The 25202-nt window shown below is 40.1% G+C and overlaps 1 protein-coding gene across 5 annotated transcripts in view; it reads left to right on the top strand.

Annotated features, from left to right (window-relative positions):
* Positions 1 to 25202, top strand: part of EYA2 (EYA transcriptional coactivator and phosphatase 2) — a 72665-nt gene that overhangs the window by 25489 nt on the left and 21974 nt on the right. For all 5 annotated transcript variants that reach the window (XM_068700745.1, XM_068700742.1, XM_068700743.1 and 2 more), the window contains 4 exons: positions 12784 to 12851; positions 14642 to 14819; positions 16424 to 16551; positions 17045 to 17128. In XM_068700745.1, coding sequence (XP_068556846.1) covers positions 12784 to 12851; positions 14642 to 14819; positions 16424 to 16551; positions 17045 to 17128 — 458 coding nt within the window. The remainder of the gene's footprint in view (positions 1 to 12783; positions 12852 to 14641; positions 14820 to 16423; positions 16552 to 17044; positions 17129 to 25202) is intronic.

The following is a 25202-nucleotide window of genomic DNA, read 5'->3' as shown; positions in this document are numbered from 1 at the left end:
TGACTGATGTTGGCCTCTCTTGAGCATCAGCTCCCAGAGCAACACAGTGAAGCTGTTTGCATGCAGGCGTGGGTGGTCAGGCCATGAATCTTGAGCAGTTTGTGCAGACTGTGAAATCCTCGCGGTCCCCTCATTTATGAATTACATGGCCAGGAAATAGGTGTGTTATGCAATCACAGACTAATGTACTTTTGGGTGACAAACACTTTGTCTCACAGAGCTCTAGGACAAATGTTCTCCTTCAGTAAGTGCCAAAGTAGCTGGAGCTGGTTGGTTTGCTCTCATGTTTCTTTGGAACCAGCACAAGCTCTGGCTAGGATTTGTGTGTCAGGGCCTCACCTCCCTGATGGCTGTTGTCAGTAATGTGCCACTTCTGAAGCCAGATTCTGTGCTCCCTTAAATCTGTTCATTTTCATTACAAACACAGATAATGCAGATGCAATGTAGTGTTCCGCTTTACATTTTTAATTGCTGTTTCCACCTGTATCCTGGTTCTTTAGCAAGAACAGAATACACTGGAAAGTAATAATGAGGATAAAACCTTCTTTCAATCACGAAGTGGTAAAGAAAAAAAAAATATTTTGTGGACAGCCAGAAGGGGAAATCTATTTTCATGCTCCCATAGCATGAAAATAAATTAAATGTGGAAGGGCTTTTAAGCCAAATAGCTAATGCAATATGTCACACACACATATAAATATAAAAGATGAGGTTGGCAAGTTCCATAGCTGACAAAAATGACATGAAACTGTGTCACAAACTTACTATAGATTGAAATAATGATTTTAATTGCCGCGTAACAGAGTGGATGTGATAATATTTTGGCAGACTGAGTAACATTCAAATAGACTGAAATCTAGTATTATTTACTCTGAAGGAGGGACTGTATTCTCTTTTTTTTTTTAATCAGTGCTGTTTACAGCATTGATTCAAGCCATTAGTGTATTTACAAAAATAATATTTGATAATGAAGCTCAGATATTTGCAGTATGCATATGACCAGTTGAGGGATGCCACTTATTTCGAGAGCCATGAATCAGAAGTATCAGTTTGAATTAGGTTTTTCTGTCTTTAAAGTAATACTTCTGTAATGCTGGGGGGAAAAAGTGTTGATTTGATATGCCATTTCCTAATGGATCCTTATGTAAGTACACAACTGCAGCACTGAACAGCACCACAGTCTAGATATTAGAAATATTAGAAATATATTTACTTTTTAACACACATTTTTCTAAGTTTGCGTTTTACGAAAATTTAGCAGTTCATTGACTTGCTCCGACCTTTCGTAAAATTATTCAGTAGTAGAAATGGAATACAAGACACAAAGATTATATTTAGCCTCTGCCCCAAAGAGTTTACTGTCTAAACTGCTAATTGAGGAAAATGGTTCTTGTTGGGTAGGGGCCCAGATAAGCTAATGACACGCACCCATTCTCTTTTCTGGCTTCACTGCATTAATGGTAACAGCACAGACAGGAGTAGGGCAAACTTTTTGTACTTCAGCCAAGCATAATCTTACCCAAATGGTTCCATGGTTCAAGACAAAGGAAGAGCAGGGCTGTCAAACCCAGCACTCTCTGGTTGAATCACTGGTGCGTGTATCTGTCTGCGATACTATGTCTGGTAGAGCTAATTAAGATTAGTAAAACCATACACTTCCACAGCTTTTGATAATTATTACTTTCCTTTTGTTTTCATAAGGCTGTAAATAGCTGGTCAGAACATGAAACAAATGTTCCAATTAAAATGTATCTTGTTTGTTTGGGTTGGGTTGTTTTTTTTTTAATTTGTTTTTGGAACACCTCTCTGCTCCTCTCTCCCCCCCCCCATTTTTTTACAGCAACCCTCAGATATATTTTTTATGCATCTACTCTCTAACCATTGTGCATATTACAGACACCCTTACCTAGTTTTGTAACACCTCGTATGTATTTATCTTTGGTTACTGGAGGAGATTCTTGATGCTGCAAACTGTTGCTTTGGATTTGCATAGGCAGTAGGTGCTTCATCCAGCATCATCTCTCATCCCTCTGCGCGCTGTTCGCTTCCTGATGTGTTGATCTTCCTGTCCCTTGGATGGTGAGCGAAGAGCAGACTAGGGTTTTAGTCCTATGAATATTAGCCTGGCGACCTTTTGCTCACTTGGAAAGAACATTTTTGGATTTCATGTTAGTGTAACAGAATGGAATCTGGCCCTCCATAGGAGCAAATGAATTATCAAACACTTACGGAAATCTTTGGAATGTAATAAACTTGTCATTTAATCAGCTATGTAAAATACTATGAGAAAATTGTGCCAGCGTGTTAGCTAATACAAAAAAACATAAGCTACGTAGAGAGAGCAATAGCAGCCAGCTTATAGAGCATTTCCTGTGGTCACATGAGCATGTGTTACCCCCTCATTGCACATCAGGCCATCTCTTCCCAGCTTGTCATTAATTCCTAGACAATGCCTCGCTCTTCAGTTATTGCTAAAATGACAGCTGGTATGAAACTATGAAATTGCACAACAGTTAAAACTGTGCAGATACTGCAGATACTGTTGTTGGGCAGGAAAAGATTTGACCTTTTTTTTTTAATAGCCAAATTCATCTACCCACAAAATACTTTTTACATTACAAAGGAAAATTCAGTTACGTAACTGGGATAAATTTCCTTTGCCAAGGAATTGCAAAGTAGTATTGAGTTCAGTACAGACATAAATTTGGGGCCAAAGACCTACGCAGTGAAATTCCTTGCTACTGCTGAGCATTTGTTTTCTTTATAGAGTCTGTTCTGATCAGCTGTCAAGTAATGAATGAATAGAAAGTGGCATATATTTTGTGCAATGCTGACTTGAAATGGACTAATCATGGATGTTGCTTATGTTTGTGGAATTGCTTATGCTTGAGACAAAGTAAAATCTGAACATTTAACTGATTGAAATGTTTTATTATGCTTGAAACATTTGGCCTATGTCAGTATCTGGATAATATTTTCAAAGAGATGCCTGAATTTCTTGCACTTTGTGTGCAAGTTTGTGTGTTACATATTTAATGTGAGCCCGTAAATATCTATTTGGCATGAACAGTTAGTTCTGCATGCATGAATTTTGCAAAGGAAGTGACATGTTTAATTTTAAGCTCGATTCTTTAAATATTTAGTGATGAAATGTGCAAGAAGGGTAAATCTCAATTTACACTTGAGAAATGTGGATCACACTTTGGCATACAGATAGTGAACCCATAAGTCCCAGAAAATAAAGGAGACGGAAAAAATATTCTCAGCAAACTGTCAATCAGATGCCTTAGATTCATAAAATTAAAACCTCAGTAGCAAATGAGTAGCCTCTTTCAAATGCTGCTGCTTCACAGCTGGTTTGCATTAGTTGCAGTCTCAAACTGTGGCAGCAAAGCTGTCCTCTGCTCCATGGTGAGTTCAGCAGGGAGAGGCCTCTCTTCAGGAGGGGTCAGACCTCACTTTTTACAGTGTAAATACAAGTTTCCCCAGAATAACAGCACAGCCTCCCTTTCAAAGATTTCTAAACACCAGGGGCCGACCGTGCTACATTTACTTTGTTTAAAAACCAGCTATCTTACAGGAGAGGGAACTCATGGGGAGAAGCGAAGGTGTTGACAGTGATGCACTGTAAGCTTCAAGGATCTGTGCTACTGAGACCCAAGGAGAAAGCCCTGCCTTAACTTTTCCTGTTTACTGCTTTTTTTTGGTGCTTCTATTCAGAAACCTTACTGTAGTTGATATTAAAATACATTCCTAGGTCCTTATTAAACAAGGAGGGACTTAGGAAGGGATGTGCCATGGGAGGCAGTAAACACCAGGGTGCGTGTTTCTGAAGCAAATGTGTATTTGCAGGAGAAAAAGGGGCTGACAACTAGTCTTAAACATCTCTAACAAGGCTTAGCAGCAGCGTAACGTGTCTTTGTCGGTGCCTTCATCCGTAAGAAACACCAGGGCTTGTGGTAGGGTTTAAAGTTTGTATGGGAACACAGGTTCTCATGGCTGAGTTGCACTCATGGAAACTCTGAAGCAGTGGCAGAAAACGTGTGTTGTGATAGTGGCACAGCTGAAACCAGGAGTCTGCTCTGAGACAGAGCGTGTGCTTGGGAGGTATCTCATGTCTGCCGAGGTGCTCGAGGAGGTTGTGGAGAGGGCTGTGTGGAGAAGAGCTTTGCCCACAGCCAGCTATCTGCTGTGAAGAGCTGCTGTATGCTTCATGAGGCCTCATTCTCCTAGCATGGTTCCTGTGTTTTGGAGTGTGTCCAGATCTCTGTGTTAAGAGATACAGGTAGTTTCAGACAGATGTGCTTGAATGAAAGGCAATTCACAGGTTTACCACAAAAAATTCTGGGGGTGTCTTGTACAAAACATCAGAATGACTGTTCGGGCCTGATATCCATAGCATCTAGCTGCCTGTCTGAGTGTTGATGTTGAAATAAAAAGTGTGAGTGCTGCCCAGTGATCGTGGTGAATCCTGTTTGTACGTCATCACTGCATAGACTGGACAGGCCATATATCACGCAACAAGGTGTCTGCATGGATCGGACAGGCCATATATTAGGCAAAAAAAAATCTTAAAGTTTAGGTATAACCTAGATAATATGACTATGAGAGATTTCCAAGATTACAGTCCTGAGCAACAGCCAGAAAGTTATTCATAGCCATTAAGAAAGGAGGACTTAAGAAGTGGCAATTAAGATGTCTATTTTAGCTGTTTTGAAGTCTAGGTAATGATTTGACTTCTGCAAGGAGACCTGCAAAACAAAAGCCAAGATTTTAATTTATCCTAGAAAGGTTTCCTTTCCTGGATCTTTGTTCTCCTTTTTACATATTAATATTTTGTAGATGCCTTTACGGTTGAACAGATTGGAAAAAATATGAATAATGAAATGGTCAAACATTACACTAAAATCCCTTTACATGAGGCTATATAGAGATTTCTATCAAGACCTCAGTTAGAGACCAGATGGGTGCATGTATTTCAAAGGAAACAATACATCTTTGCTATAATGAGATCTTAAATCACAGTTTTGACATCTTGTACAAGTGAGAGAGCTAGCTAATAAGAAGTGGATGAGAAAAAGGGAACATTTTTCATATCTTAACGGAGGTTTGGTAGCTAAGAGGTGGCATATGTGTTTGAATCAGCTTAAATCTGCAGTTAACATTTCTGCTTTAAAAATAATTAAGAAATTTTAAAATTATTGTTCTCTTTCATATAGATGCAACATCAACATAGAAAACAGTTGAATTGCAGAGATGTTTGGGTGTTGTGGAGACTTCTGTTTATGAATTGTATTTTCTTCATTTTTGTAGGTCAAAAAATCATCAGATGGTAACAGCTTGAGAAATTATGAACTTGGCCTTCATTATTCAGTTATAGTGCAGGTGGAATATGCTAAAATGTTACAGAAGCTTCACTGAATTAATGATTTGGAACACCTAATAATGTTTTCTTGAAAATACCTACAAGGCAATAGAAGAGCTAGTATAAAATTACATATCAAAATTTACATTAACAATTAGCGTACCTGAATAGTCAAGCCCTTGAAAGTTAGGAAACATGAGATTCACGATACTGGTGCAGTATTTGTACTGCTTTTTGTTTTATGTCCTTTTCAAGCACTGTGTGAGGTAATGCTCAAAACAGAGCCTTAAAAAATAGAGTGCAATCATATGATCAGAGACTGCGTTGATATTTGTGGACAAATAGGGTCTGACTCTGCTTCACTTAGCACAGGCTTTGCAAATCAGGACTTTCTTAACTGCTGTGTTGGCATCAGATAACCCTCCTGTATGTTGGTTGTTTTTTTTACATGAAATTTGGATACACTTTCTATTTGTATTGGCAGGGTTCAAATAGTGAAATTTGTGCTCGACAGTATTGTGACCTGTAGAACTACAAGAATACCTGCACTGTCTGAAGAAGAGTCCAAGAGCTCATTGAGAGTTATTAAGGATAAAAAGAAGAGGATATACATTTGGCTTAGAAAGTCTGTGTCTGGCAGGTTAATTGAAGCTGATGAGGCAGTACCAGGCAGATCATTCTGCTTTTGTCTTGTTTTTCATACCTTTCTCTGAGCATGCTCTGTTGGTCCCTGTTTGTTTGTTTGTTTGTTTGTTTGTTTGTTTTAGCTTCCCGGAGGTATTGCAGTACTAAAGCAGTGCATAGAGGGGCTGGAAAAGCCTTGTGGCAATTGTCTGGCTCTAGGAAGTGGTCAGTAAAGTTATCATGATCCTAAATGATGGGTCAAAGAGTGGAAACATGCTGCCCAGCTTGCTCTTTTCTTTTCTTTTGGTATTTATAGATATTTGTCTTGCTCAGGGGGAAGGGAATTGCTAGATACGTGGCTATGTCACAGGCCAGAACAGCATGACAGCAGAAGTTCTAGGGCCTGCTTGAGTTTAATGGTGACCTGGGAACTCATAACCACTAAACAGAACAGGAGGTGTCAAATCCAGCTTTCTTTTATCATGTCCAGTTATCTGTTGGTGGGGCTGCAGCGGGGTTGTGCCCCGGATCAAACCTGCAGCAGGAAGAATTGTTAATCTTCAGTGCCCATGGACTCCCCCAGATAAGGTCAGTTTTGCTGATTGCTTATTTCAACAAGGGATTGCACAGAAACAATCTACCTCATTATTCTAAGGATGTTCACTTTTTAGCCTAAAACATTTCCTTGCAATTTGTTCTTTAAGACAATCCAATGCAATTTTCTTCTGTAGCTGCATCATCATTGGATTGGAGTGGTTAAAAGGAACACTTTCTCAAAAAAATAAAATAAAATAAAATAAAATAAAATAAATTTGAATTGCTTTCCCAGGGCTCAAATCCTGAGAGTGAATGTAAACCATCACAGCACTTTCAACACCATTGTTGAGCTGGATTAAGCTCTGCAGGTGACCAGGCTCCAAAGCACAGTAAGAGCCAGGCCTGTACAAGTGGCCTGGTTATCACTCGTTAAAGCTCTTTGAGGCTCTGTGCCTTGGATGCTCCCAGAAGCAGGCAGCAAGGGAAGAGCTATGACACAGAAAAACTGTGCTGTGAACTGTGTTTTATATCACCATGCGAAGTGCCCACAAACACCTGGTCAGGTTAGCTGGAGTGGATGGGATTGTAGTGGGAGGAGAAGGGGCATATTTTAAATGGGCTGCATGTCAGGGATTATTATCTGCAGGAGGTGTTTGTATGCTCCTGGGAGCAATATTCTTTAATAGACACTGCTGATGTCAAGTGCTATAACATGATAGAGCCGAGCTTTCATCTAGGTTAGTATAGTGTGCTCTTCCCCATACTGTCTGAGCCCATTCAGACAGAAATACAAGACTGTTTTTGGGGAAGGGTTCATGATGCCTAATGGCAAACAGTTGAGCAATATGCTACAAAGTACATATGGGTTGAGTTTTTCTTCTCCTTTAACAGGTCAGATAGTCTTGAAATACCTCCACAGCTGACAGCCGTGCAACATTTTATGAGTTTTCTTGCCCAATAAATGCAGGCAGATGTTGTAGGATTTGGAACATTACAAGGCACTGGAGTATAGTTGGTAGGAGGTAATTTTGAGGAGTGCTTAACCTCTTGCTAAAAAAGTAGCAGCTTGGAGAAGGCAATATTTACTACAGGAAACATTAGCTTGTCAGAGAGCTAAAGCACTGCAAGGAACCTTTTTGAATGACCATGCAAATCTTCATCCAGATGTTCTTCGTGGCATAGAGTAATGCACACTCTGCTGGGAGTTAGACTCTGGCCTTTCCTTGCCTCGCTCATAGTCAACATTGTTTCCTTTAGGAAAACAGCTTGCTAATGTAAGATTATACAAGCCGTAATAGGCAAACTTGTGAAATACCATGCAATTCAACTGAACCCTGTAGGCATTTATTTTATTAGTGCTAAGTGATCAAATAATCCTTTGAGAGAACTCCCCCTAAAACCGCTGTGTGATTCATCTCCGAGTTAGAGGAAGCACTTCAACCTAAACGTCGTCGTTCTATTTCAGGCGTATTCAGAAGGGCCCATGGCAGCTCTCCTCCAAACCCCCTTGTCTCAGTCCAGCTTGTTCTAAGTTGCAAATAGTGCTGGCTACCCAGGGAGCTGTGTTAAGTGCCCTGCTGTCCACCTCTGTCGAACCTGGCTGTCTCCTCTGGTTTTTGAGTGTCTCATTGAATACTGGAAGTACAAACCATCTGTTCTTTTAAATATAGTGGATTATTCTTATCTGAGCAGCATCGGAGACTGAGACAAACACCCTTCTGATGACAGGGTCCCTCTGACCTGTGTAGTGCAAGAACACAAACTAATTTTCAGGCTTGCTGTGGCATTGATCCAAACTGCACCAGAGGTCCTTTCTATCTCTGCAGTCACAACTCTCTTAGACACCAGTATTCCTATGTTGTACTGTGTATTCATAAGCTGAAATAAAACTATTTTTTTTTTAGCCGTGCCAGAGCTTAGTTCTGAAGATACTGAAAATAACTGAATATTCCCTTATTTTCCTTACTTGCCCTTGCCTGAAAGGGAAAGGAAGAAATACAGCCTGTAACTGCAGCAATGGAAAGAGCAAAGGGGAGAGTCTGAGTAGAAGGAGAAGCCGGTGTGCAGTGCACACAAATTTGTGCAGTAGCAACACACACACCATTGAAAATTATCTTTGACCATAGTATAGATTTGAAAATATTTGAATTAAAATTGGAATGAGGGAAACATAGCAAATGAAATCCATCTGTATGAATGTATAACATCAAACAGCTCACAAAGAGTTTCTCTATAAATATTGCCCTTGGACACTCACAGAAGGAAGGGCCACATCTACTTATCAAGAAGCCATGGCACTGAATATGTACAGCATATGCATGGCTTTTATGCGGTGTCCTTTCATGCAAATGTGTTTGTGATATACTTACTTTAAAGGGAAAGTTTTTGGTACCATACATCTGAAGAGCTGTTCTTCTCCAGAATCCAGATTGTTTTATTACCAGCTAAATGTTCTTTAAGCTACCTGTGAATGAGGCCATTGTGACATTTAGCAACTGGTTTGATTGAATGCAGATGTGAACCATATTCCATATGGAGAAGATGCAAAAGCAGAGATCGTAGGCTTGTTTCTGATTTGCAAGCAGGAATTTGAATGCAACTACTCGACATTGAGCTACCAAGATAGTTAGAAACAAATTACTCATGTGCTCATCTACGGTGTTGCAAATGTAACGTCAGCTGCAGTTTGAGATAGCGTGCTGTCTTCAAATGTCGGGAAAATACGCCAGTGGATATGAAAGTAAAACTCCTGTAAAAATGGGCGGTATCCATTCAGAAACAAGAAGGGGACGAGCATTTCTGTACATTGCTTCCCCAGCAGCTTTCTAGAAGTGCCCCAGGGAACATAACCACTGCTATTCTAGTGTCATTGCAACCTACCTCTGAATATTTCAAGTGCTGTTATCTAGGAAGGCATTTGAAGAAAAATGGGAACAGAGATAAATTGCTAATGCCAGTATGTAAGGTTTGTTTTCCAGTGGTTTTTGAGTGTAAAATCTACTGATGCAAAACTGAAATTTCATGCAGCAAAATTAGTTTTATTACTGAAATTTTTATTTCTAACCAACAACTTAGGAAGGAAAAAAACATTTGGGGCCAGTTTTGATGTGGCTCTGAGTGGCTCAGTTCTGCGAGGTTGCTCACAGAAACTGTAACTAGCAGGGCTCATTCTCTGCGCTTCTTTGGGTGAAAAGGGAGGTTTTATCCTTTTCTTCTTTGACTGCGGTGCTTGTTTGTTTGCCTTCCATTTGAACTGATTGTTCATCATTGAAAATGTGGTCTCTCCAGGAAGTCTAGCCTGTAAAGTGGAACAGGGACTGAGCTGTCGTCCCCGTGAGAGACAGCTGTAGTCCCCAAGACAAACATTGATGTTGAGTACTATTACAAGGAAATATTTCTGAACCTGGATTTTCAAGATCTTTTGGTTTCATTCCGTTGTTTGTTTGTTTTTGTTGTTTTTGTTTTGTTTTGTTTTGTTTGAATGTTTGGTTTTGTTTTTCCCCAGCTTTTCATCCCTATTCAGCTGGGAAGAAAATCTGAATTTTTACCAGCTTTGGTTGCTTGGTTTTCTCAAGTGTCCTTGTCTGTACCTGTTCTGCTCTAACAAGGCTGAGCTGCCAAGAGATACCGAGCTTCACAGCACTGAGTATTCCTGGGGTGGGGGAGCTTCCCTCCTCTTAGTGTGGTACTGTAGGAGAAGAAAGAAAAAGAGGACTGTGTTTGATCTCAGTTTAGACAAACAATACTCAAGTGATACTCCTACTCGGTTGGGATACTGTCAGGGGACAGAATCAGTGAAAAACCTGATTTCCCAAAATTTTTTCCCAGGTCTGCTGAACTTAAGGTTCTGGGAAATACCAGGCTTATACACAGCTAAAAAAAAAAAAAAAGAAATAGTTTGTCTCAGCACCACAGTCCCTCCTTTTGAAAATCTGATGGGCAGAGGGAGCCACATTGTGAAAGCTTGTGGGGTTACCTGAACTTGCACCTGGGGTAGCTCAGCTAAAATGGCAAAAGTGTTCCACAAAACCACAGTGCAAAATCCACCAGGTAGCATCTAGTCACAGCGCACTGCAGGAAGCTGTGGAGTCATTTCCCCATTCTCTCACTCCTGTATTTTTTACCCTGTTCTCCCTGCTCGCACCCCACCATGTGTGCACGGACCCACTGGTGTTGCACAGGTGGTGCAAAGCTCAAAGTAAGCTCGTTCCAGCAGTGCAGGTCTCTCCTTCTTTTTGTAATTCTCTCAGATCACTTGGAAACTGGGAAGCTATGGTATCATGCGCAGGTAGCACAGCAGTAAACGTGTTCTCATCACAATTTGCACATAAAGTGTGAGTCCCTCGAGGTAACTCATCCCCCTCTTGACAGCTTTAATAAAGGATGATGGATTGTTTCTAAATGACAGTTTAGGAGGATCAGAAATTCCCCCCTGTATTGTTTTGAGCTCTGGTGTACAAGAGCTGTTTTGTGTTCTGTGCAAGTTGTTCTTGCCTGTAAGCGCCGGGGCTCTATTACTCCCCTTCGCTGTGGTGAGAAATGCTTGCTTACCACAGGAATAGGTTCCTCCTGCTGTATACTCATCACTTTTTTTTGGAAGAAATGTGGAAAAGCAAAGCCTGGCATGGGTAGGAGGTGGGGAAATGCCAATAGCTGAACATGTTGCTGTTGTCAGGATGCTGCTCTGGGCGGTCCCCCCCATACGGGCTGTACAGAGGAGGAGGGATCAGGTGCTGCGCTGGCTTTCCTCCTGGGTTGCCTCTAAGGGGTGAATACTAGGGGGAGGAATCACCTGAACCCATCTGCGCTGGCTCAGCTCTCCCCAGCCAGCATCCAAAGAAGGCTCCAGAGACCCAGCACTCACCTGCACCCTCTTTTCCTCCTCTTTGCCCTCTTTTATTTTTGAAGGCTACATGTGGCAGCTAATTAGTTCTGGAAGGCAGATCTTCCCTCTTGTTTCTTTTTGGCGTGAGACTTATTTCTCACTGCTTTTGCTTTGTAGCTGCACTTGGCAAAGTGCAGTTTGTTCAGCTGTCCATTCCCTAGCTAATCTTGTGTCTTAAAATAAAAACAAGCAAGTGGACCTTTGGAGAAAGGATGCCACATGACTCTCTCCACATCTTCATGTGGCTAAAACAGCACTGCTCAAAATCATTCCTAGGGTAAGAAACACGTTAAGAAGAAAAGGCTCTTTATTAGGGCCAATTTCTCAGTTGATCATGCTCTGAGGTGACAAAATGAAGCCTAGACAAGAGCCCACATGGCTACACAGCAACAAAATTAGACCTCTTTCACTGTATTTAGGTCACTGTGGAAGCAGTGGGGCTGAGTGCCCTTTGGAGCCCACCACCTTCTGTTAGGATGGAGTCAGCATAATCCAGCTTTTGCAACTTGTACATGAAGCTATCCCTTGATGCAAACACTCCTGACAACATGGGAAGAAGACTTTTGGTATAGATTAGCATCATGCCACATGGTCCCGAAAGAAATTCTCAATCCATACAAACAGGAAAATTTTGAAATGGGAAACAGCATAGACCGGAGTTAAACCGAGGCTAGAACTTGCTCAGGGGTCTAGGATCCAGAGGACAAGAAGCTTTCAGTCATCTGTCAAAGGAGGACTGTCCGAACCTCCTGTTTTCTGAACCTTTACTTCTCTGCCCATGAAATTCTTGCGGTAATGCTTCCAGCAACTAAGAAGCCTTGGATGGATATCAGCTACTTTGTTGGGAAGGAACTATGTAAAACTCACCTGTCTATCCTTTCTCTTCATTATTTCACAGGATGAAGCAATGTTTTTGCTCCCTGCTGGTCCAGAAGCTTCAGGAATATTATTCTTATGTTTTGGTTACCAACACCAGGGTACAAATTTTCAAACAACCTACAGATTTTTAGGTACCTGGTCCATAAAGACAAGATTCCAGGACATACCTATGCATGAAAGTGTGTGTGTGTGTGACTGCCAATGTAATCCAAGGTGTTTTCTTATATAAAAGATCATTAAAAAAAAAAGTTTCCATTATTTATCGGAAAAAGAAGTGACAGATTTTTAAATGGGGTTGTTGTCTCTGAACGTCTTTCAGCAAGCAGACCTCAGTATTAGCCTGAAGTCTTTACAGCCCATGTTTGTCAAGATTTATGATACGCTTATTTCTGGGGAGCAGGTACTTTATTTCCTGGTGGAAATTCTTTATTTATACATATCCCACTGTTTTGATTGCTGCTGTGTTTTATGACTGTGATATTCTCTCCCTTAGGCACAACAGGGATTTACCAGGGAGCCAATGGCCTGACAAATACTGCTGGATTCAGTGCTGTGCATCAGGTATGGCTCAGCATTTATTATTGGTAACCTTGCCACTTATTTTAAGCACCTGGGAGACTGGCAGATCAGAGAGATTACCCTGGTGCTTACATATATTTAAGGAAGGTTCTAGCGTGTGTTTTGCCATGTGCCATTTTGGTCTGCTTGGGTGGCCTGGCGGTTAGTTTCAAGATGTGTGTATCAACACATGCTCCTGGCAGTCTCTGCTGTGGTGTTGCACAGCAGTTCCAGGAGTTTCATCATTTCACTGCCATCTTACAACTTGCAGATATGTTTTCCATCTTACACAGAGAGCTCCCCTTTTAGGATCCTGTCCTCTGCTGTCTTGGCACTGTGTAATAAATAGGAACAAATTGAAAGAGGTGTTGGCAGGTGCTGAATACTCAGCCATCTGAGCCGTCTCTCTGTGCTTCCTTCTCGGAGAGTACACCTGTCTGTGGGCTTCATGCTTCAGATACCTTGAGAAATGTGTGTGTATAAATAAACAGCAAGCATATATGCACAAGACAGATGTTTTTGCAGTAGTAGATGTCTTTTCTTGATTGGACCAAACAAATGCATACACTGTCCAGAAAATGTTTTTTGGTTAGCTGTGGAGCAATAATTTCAATCACTAGACAGCAAGGTACTTGTTCTGACTCATATTTGTAATGACAACAGTGAGCAATTTTGTTATTACTTCAGTTTTGGCTACAAACATGGTCAATAAACACTAAGAGAAGTACATTTGATTGAAGTATAGAGGTTACCTGCAAAAAAGAAACATAAGTGGGATGTTTTCATCATTTTATGATGTTCTTTAAGAGAAAACAATGAATTTCTCTCATTTCATTTTCAGCTTAAATTTTATTTTGACAACTTGAGTCATCTTTGTTCTTGAGAGCTCCATGGTGACTGAGAGTTAATGAAATAGCTGTGTCATAGACAAAGATGTAAGCAGTTAAGAAGGAAAGGGCTTTTAGTCTTTCTAAAGGCTATTATTTAATTTTATTTTATAATAAAATAAATGATGGTAATTAATGTTTCTGAGGAAACAAAAACCATTGAAAGACAGTATAGTTCTGTATCTGAAAAAGCAAACCAGGTGGACAAGAACAAGGGCTGCAATTAAAAACAAAAGAAACATTTTTTTTATGTTTTAGTTATCCAGAGAGAAGTTTTCTAATGTATTTCAATGTCATCCTGCTTCTTACAAAAAACAGATGGGCAGAGCATTACAAAGTTTATTTTGGACCTTTTAAAACAAGACAAAGATCATGATACCTCAGCTCTGAGATCTCTCACACCTCATATTTTTAGTTCATTTTTTCTACAGACAGGGAAGATTATTCCAACATTTAGTTCTTACTGAGGCAGTGGGACAATCTCAAGTGTGAGCATTTCTGCAAAACAATTGTTAGATTGTTTTTTTGATTTTTGTATCCTATTTGAACAGCTTATCAGAAAATGTTGCTGATCATGAGAAAATGCAGCCTACTTCACTCCTTCACTAGAATTGTTGAACCCTATAATGCAAAATGTGTCAGCGCTGATTAATAAAATCCCATAGAAAAAGCAGAACTTGCCTGATTTCTGACCTCTTGTTGAGGCCAGCTAGTTCTAATAAAGTAGGAATGTATTTGGGAGGAGGAGAAATTTCATAAGTGAATGAAATGTGTTTCTTTAGCAAAAGTATTCCTGAGCCATGACTTGCTGCATGTGTAGATAAGACTGCCTTGCTGTATGTGGTGCCTTATTTATTTATAACACCAGTGGTACACAGAAATTACATGTTTCTTTTTTCCTCAAAGGAATATTCATCATACCCAAGCTTTCCTCAAAGCCAGTACTCACAGTATTACAGCTCCTCCTACAACTCTCCCTACATGTCCACAAACAGCATCAGCCCTTCAGCCATCCCAACCTCCACTTATTCACTGCAGGAGTCTTCTCACAATATCACCAGCCAGAGCACAGAATCACTGTCTGGTAGGTGCATTTCTTCTGTTCTTAGTTTTGCAGTTCCAGCCATCTGTAGACATAAGCACTGTAACCTTGTTGTTGGAATTCAGTTAAATACATGCATTTACCTGGATAAATGAGATTTCCTAGCGCATAACAGTTCTGCTCACACAGTACAACACGGAATTTTGGGAAGAGACTTGAAAATACAAGTTCTGTAAGACTATCCTGTGGTGTTTCCATGAGCATGCCTGGTTTGATCTCCTCTTAAGGTAGAAAATAATTACATGCAAAATCCAGATTAGTAAGAAGTGCTAATGTGTTTAGCAATGAATGGCATGCTCTGAAAAAGCCCTAGAGTGCACTTATTAGCGCACATCTCCATCAAGGCTCGTGTTCACTCCGAATAACAAAGTGTAATATATGCATTCATAAATAAGTTCATTAAGAGGAAGTCTCTTTAAAAAAAAAAATCAACGTAAACTGTTTGTCTAAGTTAAAAGTTCAGGATGAATTCCATGCAAAAAGTCTTCAGAATTTGTGGCCTCTCTTTGAGCGCTTAATTTTTAAAGTCTTGAGGCTTAAATGGTTTATGGAATTATTGACGGATTATGATCCTCCAATGTACTGTTCAAGTACAGTCTTCAGATATCGCTTCCCTACTAAAGTTTTCATTGGCATGCAATAACATTTACATAAAATGCCACATAATTTGAGGATGATCACAGTATACGCCCATTGTAGGTCTGCTGACTTATGGAACAAATCTGAACATCTGTGGTTGCTCTGAAAGAAAAATAAACTAATATTGGTTGTTAAAAAGAAGCGGTCACAGATTGCTCTGAAAGCAGTTGGAGGATTTTCTGTTCTTAGATCTTATCTCAGCCTTTTTGAGAAAGCGTGGCTTCAAAAAAGGCTTGTTAGGCACAATCCAAGCTGCTCTGAAGAAGAATATGGTTATTATAGGAAGTTGGAGGGGCCACAGCTTAGCAAGGTGAAAAGAAAAATATGTTTGAAAAGGATTTGTAATGTAAGGTAAGTGAAATCTGGACAGGTTTATGAAACTCCAGCCAATCAAAACAGATACTTTATACAGGGAAGTTTTACCTGTCTCTTCTCAGTTATTTCTAAACTACTGTCCCTTGTGAAATGGAATACAGCTAAACAGGCTAGTTATGTATTTTAAAAATAAAAGTTGATGTTGAAAGTATCTTTTTAATCATGAGTATTCATCGAGTTAAGAAAACATCATTTCTGCAGATGTTGAATTGATCCTCGTTTCCTTTTCCACTTTCTAGTTTCTCTCTTGGAAAAGGAGGAGAGAGGGGTAAAACTCAAAAAGTTGCATTGTTTTTGTTTGTTTTTAATTTAAAAATGTGTTAAGGTTCTCGAAGTGACACATCCACTTTAAAATGTTTTATATAAAGTCTTGGTGCTTTCTGAAACTGTTGCAACTAATCTTAGAAGTTATAAATCATTTCTCTAACAATGTCAGCTATTGACATAAAAAGAGATTTTCTGATAGCATTTTCATAATGTTTCTGGTGCTCTCCACTAAAAGCTTTCCTGCTTTTATTATAATGATCGGTGCAAAAATTAAGCTTATAATGGAGTTCTTTTTTTCAAAATAGGGGAATATGCAACAACACCAGCAAAAGATATAGAAACAGACAGACATCACAGAGGTTCGGATGGCAAGGTACGAGCCCGGTCAAAAAGAAGCAACGATCCTTCTCCTACTGCTGACAGTGAGATTGAGGTAATGACATTAACTTACGTAAATCCAGCAAAGAGAAGTGATTGCATCTATTAGCAAAACCGACTATCAAATGAGTGAGTTGTAAGAGCCAGAGTAAAATCAGTAATATAACTGAAGCCTTTTAAATTGGGTAGTCAGAATAATCACACAGTTTCTGTATTATTAGCATCTCAGACTGTTTTTCATATGTACATCTTTTTACTTTGTGCTTCTTGTAAGTCTGCTGTTTTGTTCCCCCAACTTGACACACAACAGGTGATGTCTGTGATTGTTAGGAGAGCAGACTCTCAGGGCAATCAGAACGCACGTAGTTCCAGAATTCTTCATCTTTCATTTTGCATGCTTTCACAAAGCATCTGCAGTCAGTGCTCTAAATGGGCTTGAGATCTTAAAAAGCTCTAGTCCAACAGGACATATCTCCTGAATGAACAAATTCTTGCATTTGCGTAATGTGTAACTGTATTTCTCTTTTCCACCCCATCTGTCATCACAGCGTGTATTTGTGTGGGATTTGGATGAGACGATAATTATTTTTCACTCCTTACTCACGGGAACCTTTGCATCCAGATATGGGAAGGTAAAACTTAATTTTTTTAACATTACTGCTTGCCCAGCCAAATTGCATTGGGAACTGTGGGGGCAGCTAATAAGACAGCTTTTCAAACAGATGCTGCTGATTTTATTCAGACACATTTGTATAAATATGTCCTGTGGTATTTCCTTCTAATGTGAAAATTTAATTTACCTCTCTTTCATGTTGCAAGTAGCCCCATGTTTTTCTAAAGCTTGTATTGTTGGCTGCTGCTAGATAGGACATCAGGATGTTCTTTGAATGTCTGTCTTCTGCGAGAAAAGAGCCTAGCCAGAGAGCAGTAACTCTGGCCTGAATGAGGTAACATTTTTTAATTTTTTGTTAGAATGCTGTTTTCTTTTGAATCTCAGACTTTTTTTTTTGTTGTTGCTGGTTTGTTTGTTTGTTTGTTTTTTTAGGAGAAGTTTTGTGTTAGTCAGTCTAGGTTGCCACAAAGACTACTGGCTCTTATTCCCATATAGCTGCGGTGGAATACATTTTTGAGAGTTTTAGGAATCAGATCTTCAGCTACCCGTGCATCAGATACCCCCTTTGAAACACTGGCAGTTGTATTTTAGGCAACTCTCTGTGGCTGAACAGACACAACTTGGCTGCTAAGGAGAAAATGCTGGGTCTTGGATTTAGTACCACGTGCTTCAATTTCTTCCTAAGGCAGCTTTTTATGATAAACACTTAAGTCACTTTGAATTACACAATGTCAAACACTTTTAAACGGGTAGGAAAAAAGACAATATCATTACCTAATTAAAGTGGATGACCTAGTTGGCAGCTGTTTCCACACATGGCTTTGAACAGTCAACTTCATCAGGAGACTGGAAAACAACCCTGCTTCTCTCTAGAAAGCAGAAATATGATTTGACATCATTTCATGGCTTTAGCAGCTGTACTTGTTTTACGACAGTTATAACAAGCTGAATGTGTAATTAGTAAGATAGATTTATTGTTTGCTGTTAGATGTGCACAGTTGTAAAGGATATAAAATGGTGTTTGTGGTGTGGAAGTCTACTGCAGCATTTGGAATGCTGCTAACACTTCCAGCAGCACCCTCTGAAAACCAAGCATGTGTTTCCAAGCAGGGATTTATTCAGACCCATGTTGCACAAGGTAATTGAAGTGGTTACTTTTCCCAGGGAACGGAATGAATAAGGCAGTCTGAGGTATACATGTGTAAGCTCAAACCTACTGCCTGCAAAAAATAGAAAGAACTAGGCAGGATCAGGAAATATAAACTGAGCTGGTGTAGACCTGCGATGTGGTCATACTTAGGATTGAGTAGGGGCTGCAAATGGCATATGGAGAATTCCCTTAACTGTGTGGGGGGATATTTTGGTCCAGCATAAAAGCTCCGAAGCAGTTCCCTTCATCTGCTGCCTCCTGTCCAAGTTCAGAGGACGCGGGGTCAGGATCTGCTACATGGGGGACATATGGTGATGGGCCAAGAGCTGTGACAGACTTGCCGAGGTGAGGAGCCCTGCCATCACAGTGACTGCGAGCTATTGCTGATGGGCTGCCATGGAGGCAAAAGCTGCCATTTCTGTAGCAGAAATCATCGTGGGGATGAAGCGATGGCAGGGAGTTAGCCAGAGAGGATTTATCCAAAGCCTTCTCCAGCAGCTGAACTGTTCTCATCAGCTCTGAGAGCAAAGTTAGGACAAGGCAGGGCACTTGTGAGCAGCAGTCTACGGAGAGAAGAGCACAGGAAAATGGAAACTCAGGGGATTGTCTGCTCTGAAAGGCCTCTAAAGCTAGAAAATGACAAACTTCCGTTGACTGTTTCCTTTATACAAATGTAAAGAGTGGTATGAGCAGGGATTTTGTGTTTTGTTTTTAGTGAATGAATCACCTTTTCTGTTAAGCTACAACAGTCTCTTTGAGAACCTTCAGTAGAAGGATTTTTTTTTAGTTCTTCATTTGCTTCATCAGTTTTAAATTCCTCAGAGCTTTTCTATAAGGTAATGGTTGTGTTATAAAAGTATTATAGGCTAACAGCTTGATCCAAAGACAACCAGAGGCTTCAGTGGGCTTTGGAACAGACCATAAACCAAGAGGGAAATAGAGCACACTCAGGCAGGCTGTCCTGGGAACCATTAAATAGTAACACAATTCAGAAAAGTGAGTTGAACTATCAAATATAAACGAAGCAGTGAGCCAAAGGTTAATAGTATTTCAGAATCTCTTACTTTGTGAAAAACATAGGAAGCGTTAATCTCAAAGTAAATTAAGTATCAGGGCCTAAAATTATTATGTTTATATATAATTGATCATAAAAGATTTACATGCCGGTGATTAAACATGCACGTGCCCTGAATTAAATCTCACACATGAAGGTCTTGGTTCTGTCTTCCTCCAGAAAGTGTGCCATTTTGTACGATATTCACCGTTCCCTGAGCAACATTCCTGTCCCAGTATTGTCCTGTTGGTTGTGCTGGTAGAGCTGCTGTGCAGCCACCCAGAAAACTGGACTATGAAGCCACTTAAGCTGAAAAATAACACCTTTTTCTGGGGTGACTTTTCCTGGGAGAGGAGGGAAAGGGTAGGAGGAATATCAACCTAGCTTCAGAGACTGGGGACTAAACTCCTGTGTAGTTTAGCTACAAAATCACAGTGCTTATGCATATTGTTCTTTTCTTGGTGGTGGTGGCAGCAGGGAGCTGTCCAAAACAATCTGACTTTGGATAGAAAAAAGAAAAAGGAAGAAAAAGGTGTAAAAAAAAAAAGAAGAAAAAGGTGTGGGGAAGAATTCACAAAAGTATTACCAGTTAGAGTCATTACATGACTCTTGGACATTAATGATTAGTGCTCCAATGCATGCATTCTGACCTGATTTCATGTGAAAATTCTCTGTATGTCTGGTATAAAACTCATCTGAGGGAAACCTGTGTGATCCTTGCCATAGATATGGGTTCCTCAGTGCATGAGCAGTTGGTCTCGGGTGTTTGGAAAATACTTTACTCACAGCATTAATAGAAGTTAAAGCACAGAAATTACTCAAGCTTGAAATACGAATGAATGGCCCAGTCTGTGTTGCTCCTCTAATCCCCTCTGTCAAACTCTGCGCACTGTCCCGTGTATTAGTCACCAGACATGGGGTCTTAATGTCTTTCCCATATGGTCCCTGCAGTACAGCCTTTACAGTGGCAGCCAGAGTGGCCTACGGATTCACATCTCCTTTTGCTTTCTTGCCCGTGGTTGAATGGATGCATACCTGCACAAACACACGGAGTCACGGTCTAAATGGCTGGGGCAGCAAAGCTGTCAAACCTGAGGAAATCTCTCCACCCCCTCATTTCTTAGGAGGAGACTACCTGAGAAAGAAAAGAGGGGAAAAAAAAAAAAGTTCTATAGCCAATTAACTCTGGATATTATGTTCAGGAGTTTTTAGAAACCTGTTCTGCAGGCTTCTGATCACTGCATGGGTACAGAATATTTACCAAGTGCTTAGAGACCACACCAGACATAAGCCATCATTATAGCTTAATGTGCTGATCACCAAGCCCTTTCAATCCCTTCAGACATGTATAATAGAGCTCCCATTCAGCAGGAAGGTGGCTGCAGCCTTCACTGTGTCTGCCGAGATCTGCCTGACAAATCACTAACGAAATACAATGGGAAAAATGGATCAAAATCTATTACAGTGCTGTTGGGATTTCACGTGAATTGAGTACATGTCAAGGGGCCTCAGCCATTTGAGGCAGCAAGGCACAACACAGAAAGACTCTTTTAGTAGTATTAGTTCAGACACAATAAAAAGAGATTATGAGCATTTCTGTGCCAAAAAAACAGAACACATGAGTCTATTCCTCTTTCCTTGACTTGAGATATTTGCAAGCTTGTTCCATAATCTGTTAAAGCATTAAGTATTTCTGCATCTCTTTCATAGAAATGTAAGTATTATGTTGCAGATTCATTCTCTTACTTTTCAGAGGACTAGTATCAAGAAGAAAGGGTGCACCAAGTGCATTGTTTTCCCTAGATGAAGGGTATGTGTGAGGCTAATTCCTTTTCTCACGATTTTGTACTGTTTCCAGAATGTGAGTTTTTTGTTCTGTGTTGAGATACTCCTTAGTAAAACACGTCCACGGGATTTTAGTGTCAAAAATGAAATGCAATTGAACTAAAATCTAGAATTAAAATTAATCATTCCATGCATGAGTTACTCTGAAATCCTGGAACTAAATGGAACAAATCCAGAGGACAGTCTAAATACCTGAATTGTGTTGGATCTTTATCAGCACTTTGATGTCTGCTGATACTTGGGAGTTAAGATTCATAAAATTCCCTGTAAGATGCATTTTATTTTACATTTCAGAAGTGGCAACATTAGATTTCTCCAAGTTGTAAGCAGCCAGGTACCAGTGTGGTGGACACGGGGCACGCACTGATGTTATGAGGGACTTGCAGTGCCACAGGTATGCTTGGGAGTAGGAGAGCATCCTCCAGCAGTAGTGGGGCCTTAAGACCTTCTGGACAAAGTAACTAAAATCACTGCTTGGCCCAGCTGAGGAGAGGACCTGAAAACGATTTTCTGCCATTTTGGATGAACGTCAGAGCTTCTGTTGGTTGTCTGAACTGGGCTGTCTTGTTCTCACCAGAAATGTTGATGTAGATCTAAGATCCCTCAGAAGTTCCACTGGCAGTTACATGTTCTTACAAAAAGCTTTCCTTTAAGTGAATTATCATTACCAATTAAAATGTAAAAAATAAAGTCCTTAAAAAGTTCTTGCGTGGCCCTACTTGGGGTCCTTTTAAAAACACAGAGTTGATTTTTTTCTTTTTTTCCCTGCTTTCATTGAATGCTTTGAGTAGCTTGTGCTTTCCCTTGCGTTGTTCCCTCACAGGACCCTAAAGCCAGGACCTGATTGAAACACCATAGGGATTTAATCAAATCTGATGGTGATTCATGCTTCTAATGGCCAAAACTGTCCTTAACTACTTTACAAACTGAGGAAGAATAAAACCCCATTTTATTGCTCGGCTGTTAAAAACTATCTGTAGAAGTTGCTAAGGTTCAAATCAAAAGCACCCTCCCTTGAGAACCATTAGTTAATTCAAAGTGCCATGCTGTTGCTTTTTTTCTTCTTCCCTCGCTTGAGATGTGGCTATCACTATTGCTGTTCAAACATCTGAGAGTTTTCCATTCCTTTGACAAACATGAGCCAAAGTGCTTAAGGACATCTGTTTATTTTATTTCTTTAATGAGAAAACCTTCCAATTTCTTACAGGCTCAGCTGTGTTTATTTACATTTTGTTAGTCATATGTGTGGGGCACCTTGGGATGTTAAAAACCTGCAGAGGCCTATGTGGAGGGCTGCTAGCAGGCATCCTGGTCAGAAAAGCAGAATGAGCCCTTCCTAAGGAAAACACAGTCCTTGGAACTCCATAAAATAGATTTTCAAAACAAACAGAGCCTAATTCACTCAGTAGATCATGGATTAAGTCAAGATGAATACAATTTGGAAAGGATTTTCTGAGGAAGTTGGAGATTTTTTTACCCACTGGAGGCTAAACCTTGTATTTAATGCCTTTTTAAGTTAAATTAAAAAAGCATTCAATCACTGCAGGTAATAAAAAAGTCTGTTACTTTAGACATGCTGCTATATCAATTATTAGTTCATTATTGGAGAGAAGGGAGTAAATAATTCCAGCTATTTGATTATTTCAAATGTGTATTTCGGGAGCAAACATCTGTGTTTATCATCTGTCCTGGCTCGAGCGGCAGCAGAAACAGCAAAACCAGACCCACAACAGCTTCAATGCTGGGCATGGGAGATGCTCTGAGCTCATGTAGATGTAACCTCTTGTACTGCAGCTTAGGTGAACCGAGGGCTTTCTAAGCAAAGTGCATGTGTGGCATTTGGAAGTATTAAAGGATTATATCTGACATAAAATACATGTCAGGAACAATGCTGGATTGTCTAACGAGCATGAGTAAAGGGAACCTGCTTTCCCATGTCGCTGAATTATGACTTGATTTTTAAGGGAAAAGTAGTATCAAAAAATAAAGGAACGTAACTCGCATTAGGAAGTTGCATGTTACAAATGCGCATTTGTGCTGAGGTTTACACACCACGATGTTTCCACCAAGCTTTCCGGGAGTTTTGTATTTTTCACAGAGCTATCAAGGGCTTACATAGAAATATGGTGATTTTCCTGTGAGAAGGGCAAGGGGGTTAAAACATGTATTTGGTTTAAATCCACACCTTTTCTGACATTTATGCCCTGTATGGTAAAAAGAAATTATTTGTAGACTTTTGGTCGTGAACCGTTCATGTTACTGTTGTGGTTTAACAGTGACAGGCAGCTCAGTACCATACAGCCCCTCTCACCCCCTCCTTAGCAGCTGCTGTGGGGAAGGTTAACTCCATCCCAGCCAGATCCAGTACGATTCCTAAAAAAAACTTCCATTTGTTCTCGAGCATTATGGCCCAGCTTTTAAAATGTATTTAGGTACTGTATTCCCACAGGCCTGGAATCCACCCGTGGGTTCAGGCGCTGTATAAATTAGTTATTCCTGCTTTTCCCTAAGCATAGCTCATTTGAGGAGGGAGGAAAACCCTTTCAACCTCTGTGTGCTTCTTGAATGTGAGGATTTAATTACTGACACATCCATTTGCTTATTGTAGTAATTTCCAAGGTGTAGTCCCCAACCACTTCTGAACAGAACCATGCCAGTGAGTTAGAATCCTTCAGTAAATAGTAAGCAGTACTGTGGAAGTACCTCCCAAATCACAGCAATGGTGAATATTGAAAGTTATCTGAAGAAAAGGATTAAATGATACTTGCTTTCTGTCTGGCTTAGACTCGCCATGAGGTCACACTGCCAATGACTGTAGAGACATCATTTAAATTCAGTAGATTGTCTAAGAAACCTGGCTAGGTCAATGTTTAGGTAAAACTGTATGTCTTCATTTTGGGGGCCAAAAAGTTTAGAGCCTGGAAATGAGAAAACTGGGTGATGCTATTTGAAAAAGGACAATTCTTTGTCAAAAGAAACAAAGTCACTTCAAAAAATGAGTTTGAGCTCCTAAACTACTTGGGTACTTAAAGCCAGTGGTCTCACAAATAGCCACTCTCTCAGCTGAAAAGCTCTGAGAAGCTGGGTCTAGAAGTTACCTGCTTCTATTAAAAAAGGATAAACAAAACTAAGCTCTAATCTAGTAAAAGAGCTAAATGTGTTTTCACCCTCAAAGAGGATGATGGGGGGACACAGGGACATCACGGGGACAGATGGGGACACAGGAGGACAGAAAGGGACGTGGGCAGACCCACACTAGGCAGGCAGCACGGCCATGGGGCCAGGCGCAGCAGCTGCCCCCCTTGACTTACTGGAACTAGAACTGATGCACGAGGTTAATTTTCTGTTTTTATGGGAAAGCCTGGTTAATGTCGCAAATTCAGATCAAGGTATAAAATGTTACAACCAAAGAATGATTATTCTCACAGGCTCTCTTTGTTCAAACATGTGGCCCAGGCGTTTGTGTCTTTGCTTTTTTTATTATTTTTATACTACAACCAAACCGGTCCATTTTTCAGGAGTTTCCAAGTAATTAAACCCAATTAAAACTATTAAATTCTTTCTCTTGGTGACAACTTCATTATTAACAGCTAACCACAAGGAAGAGATTTAACTTAGAAAGCCCTTGATTGTATACTAATCCGTCTCTCACCTCTGGCTGACACCTGTGGCAGATAAACCCTACAGAATAGGAGTCTGATGAATAACCTTAATTAATACTTTCTTCCTTGTAGAAAAGTAATTATTTGCTCATGGTATAAACAGGTATTTGACAGGGATTTAAAGACAGTGATTGGTTTTAAGTAGAAGGGCTTGCTTTATTTATTTATTTATTTATTTATTTATTTATTTATTTATTTATTTAAGTGGGGAGGTAGGAAGGTCTGAGTCCAAGATTCACTCTCCAAATGACTTTGTCCTAACATTTTGAATGTTGGGTTAATTGGCACGTTGCTAAATAGACGCGGAGTCAGACAACAAGCGGATTTGTTACCTGTCTCAAAGGAGGCAGCTTTGCCCCTTTGCTAATGGCCTGCATGTCTG

Source organism: Anas acuta, chromosome 16 (assembly GCF_963932015.1).
Source record: "Anas acuta chromosome 16, bAnaAcu1.1, whole genome shotgun sequence".
Taxonomy (NCBI): domain Eukaryota; kingdom Metazoa; phylum Chordata; class Aves; order Anseriformes; family Anatidae; genus Anas; species Anas acuta.
Note: the sequence above shows the minus strand (reverse complement) of the source record. Positions and strands in the feature narration are given on the sequence as shown.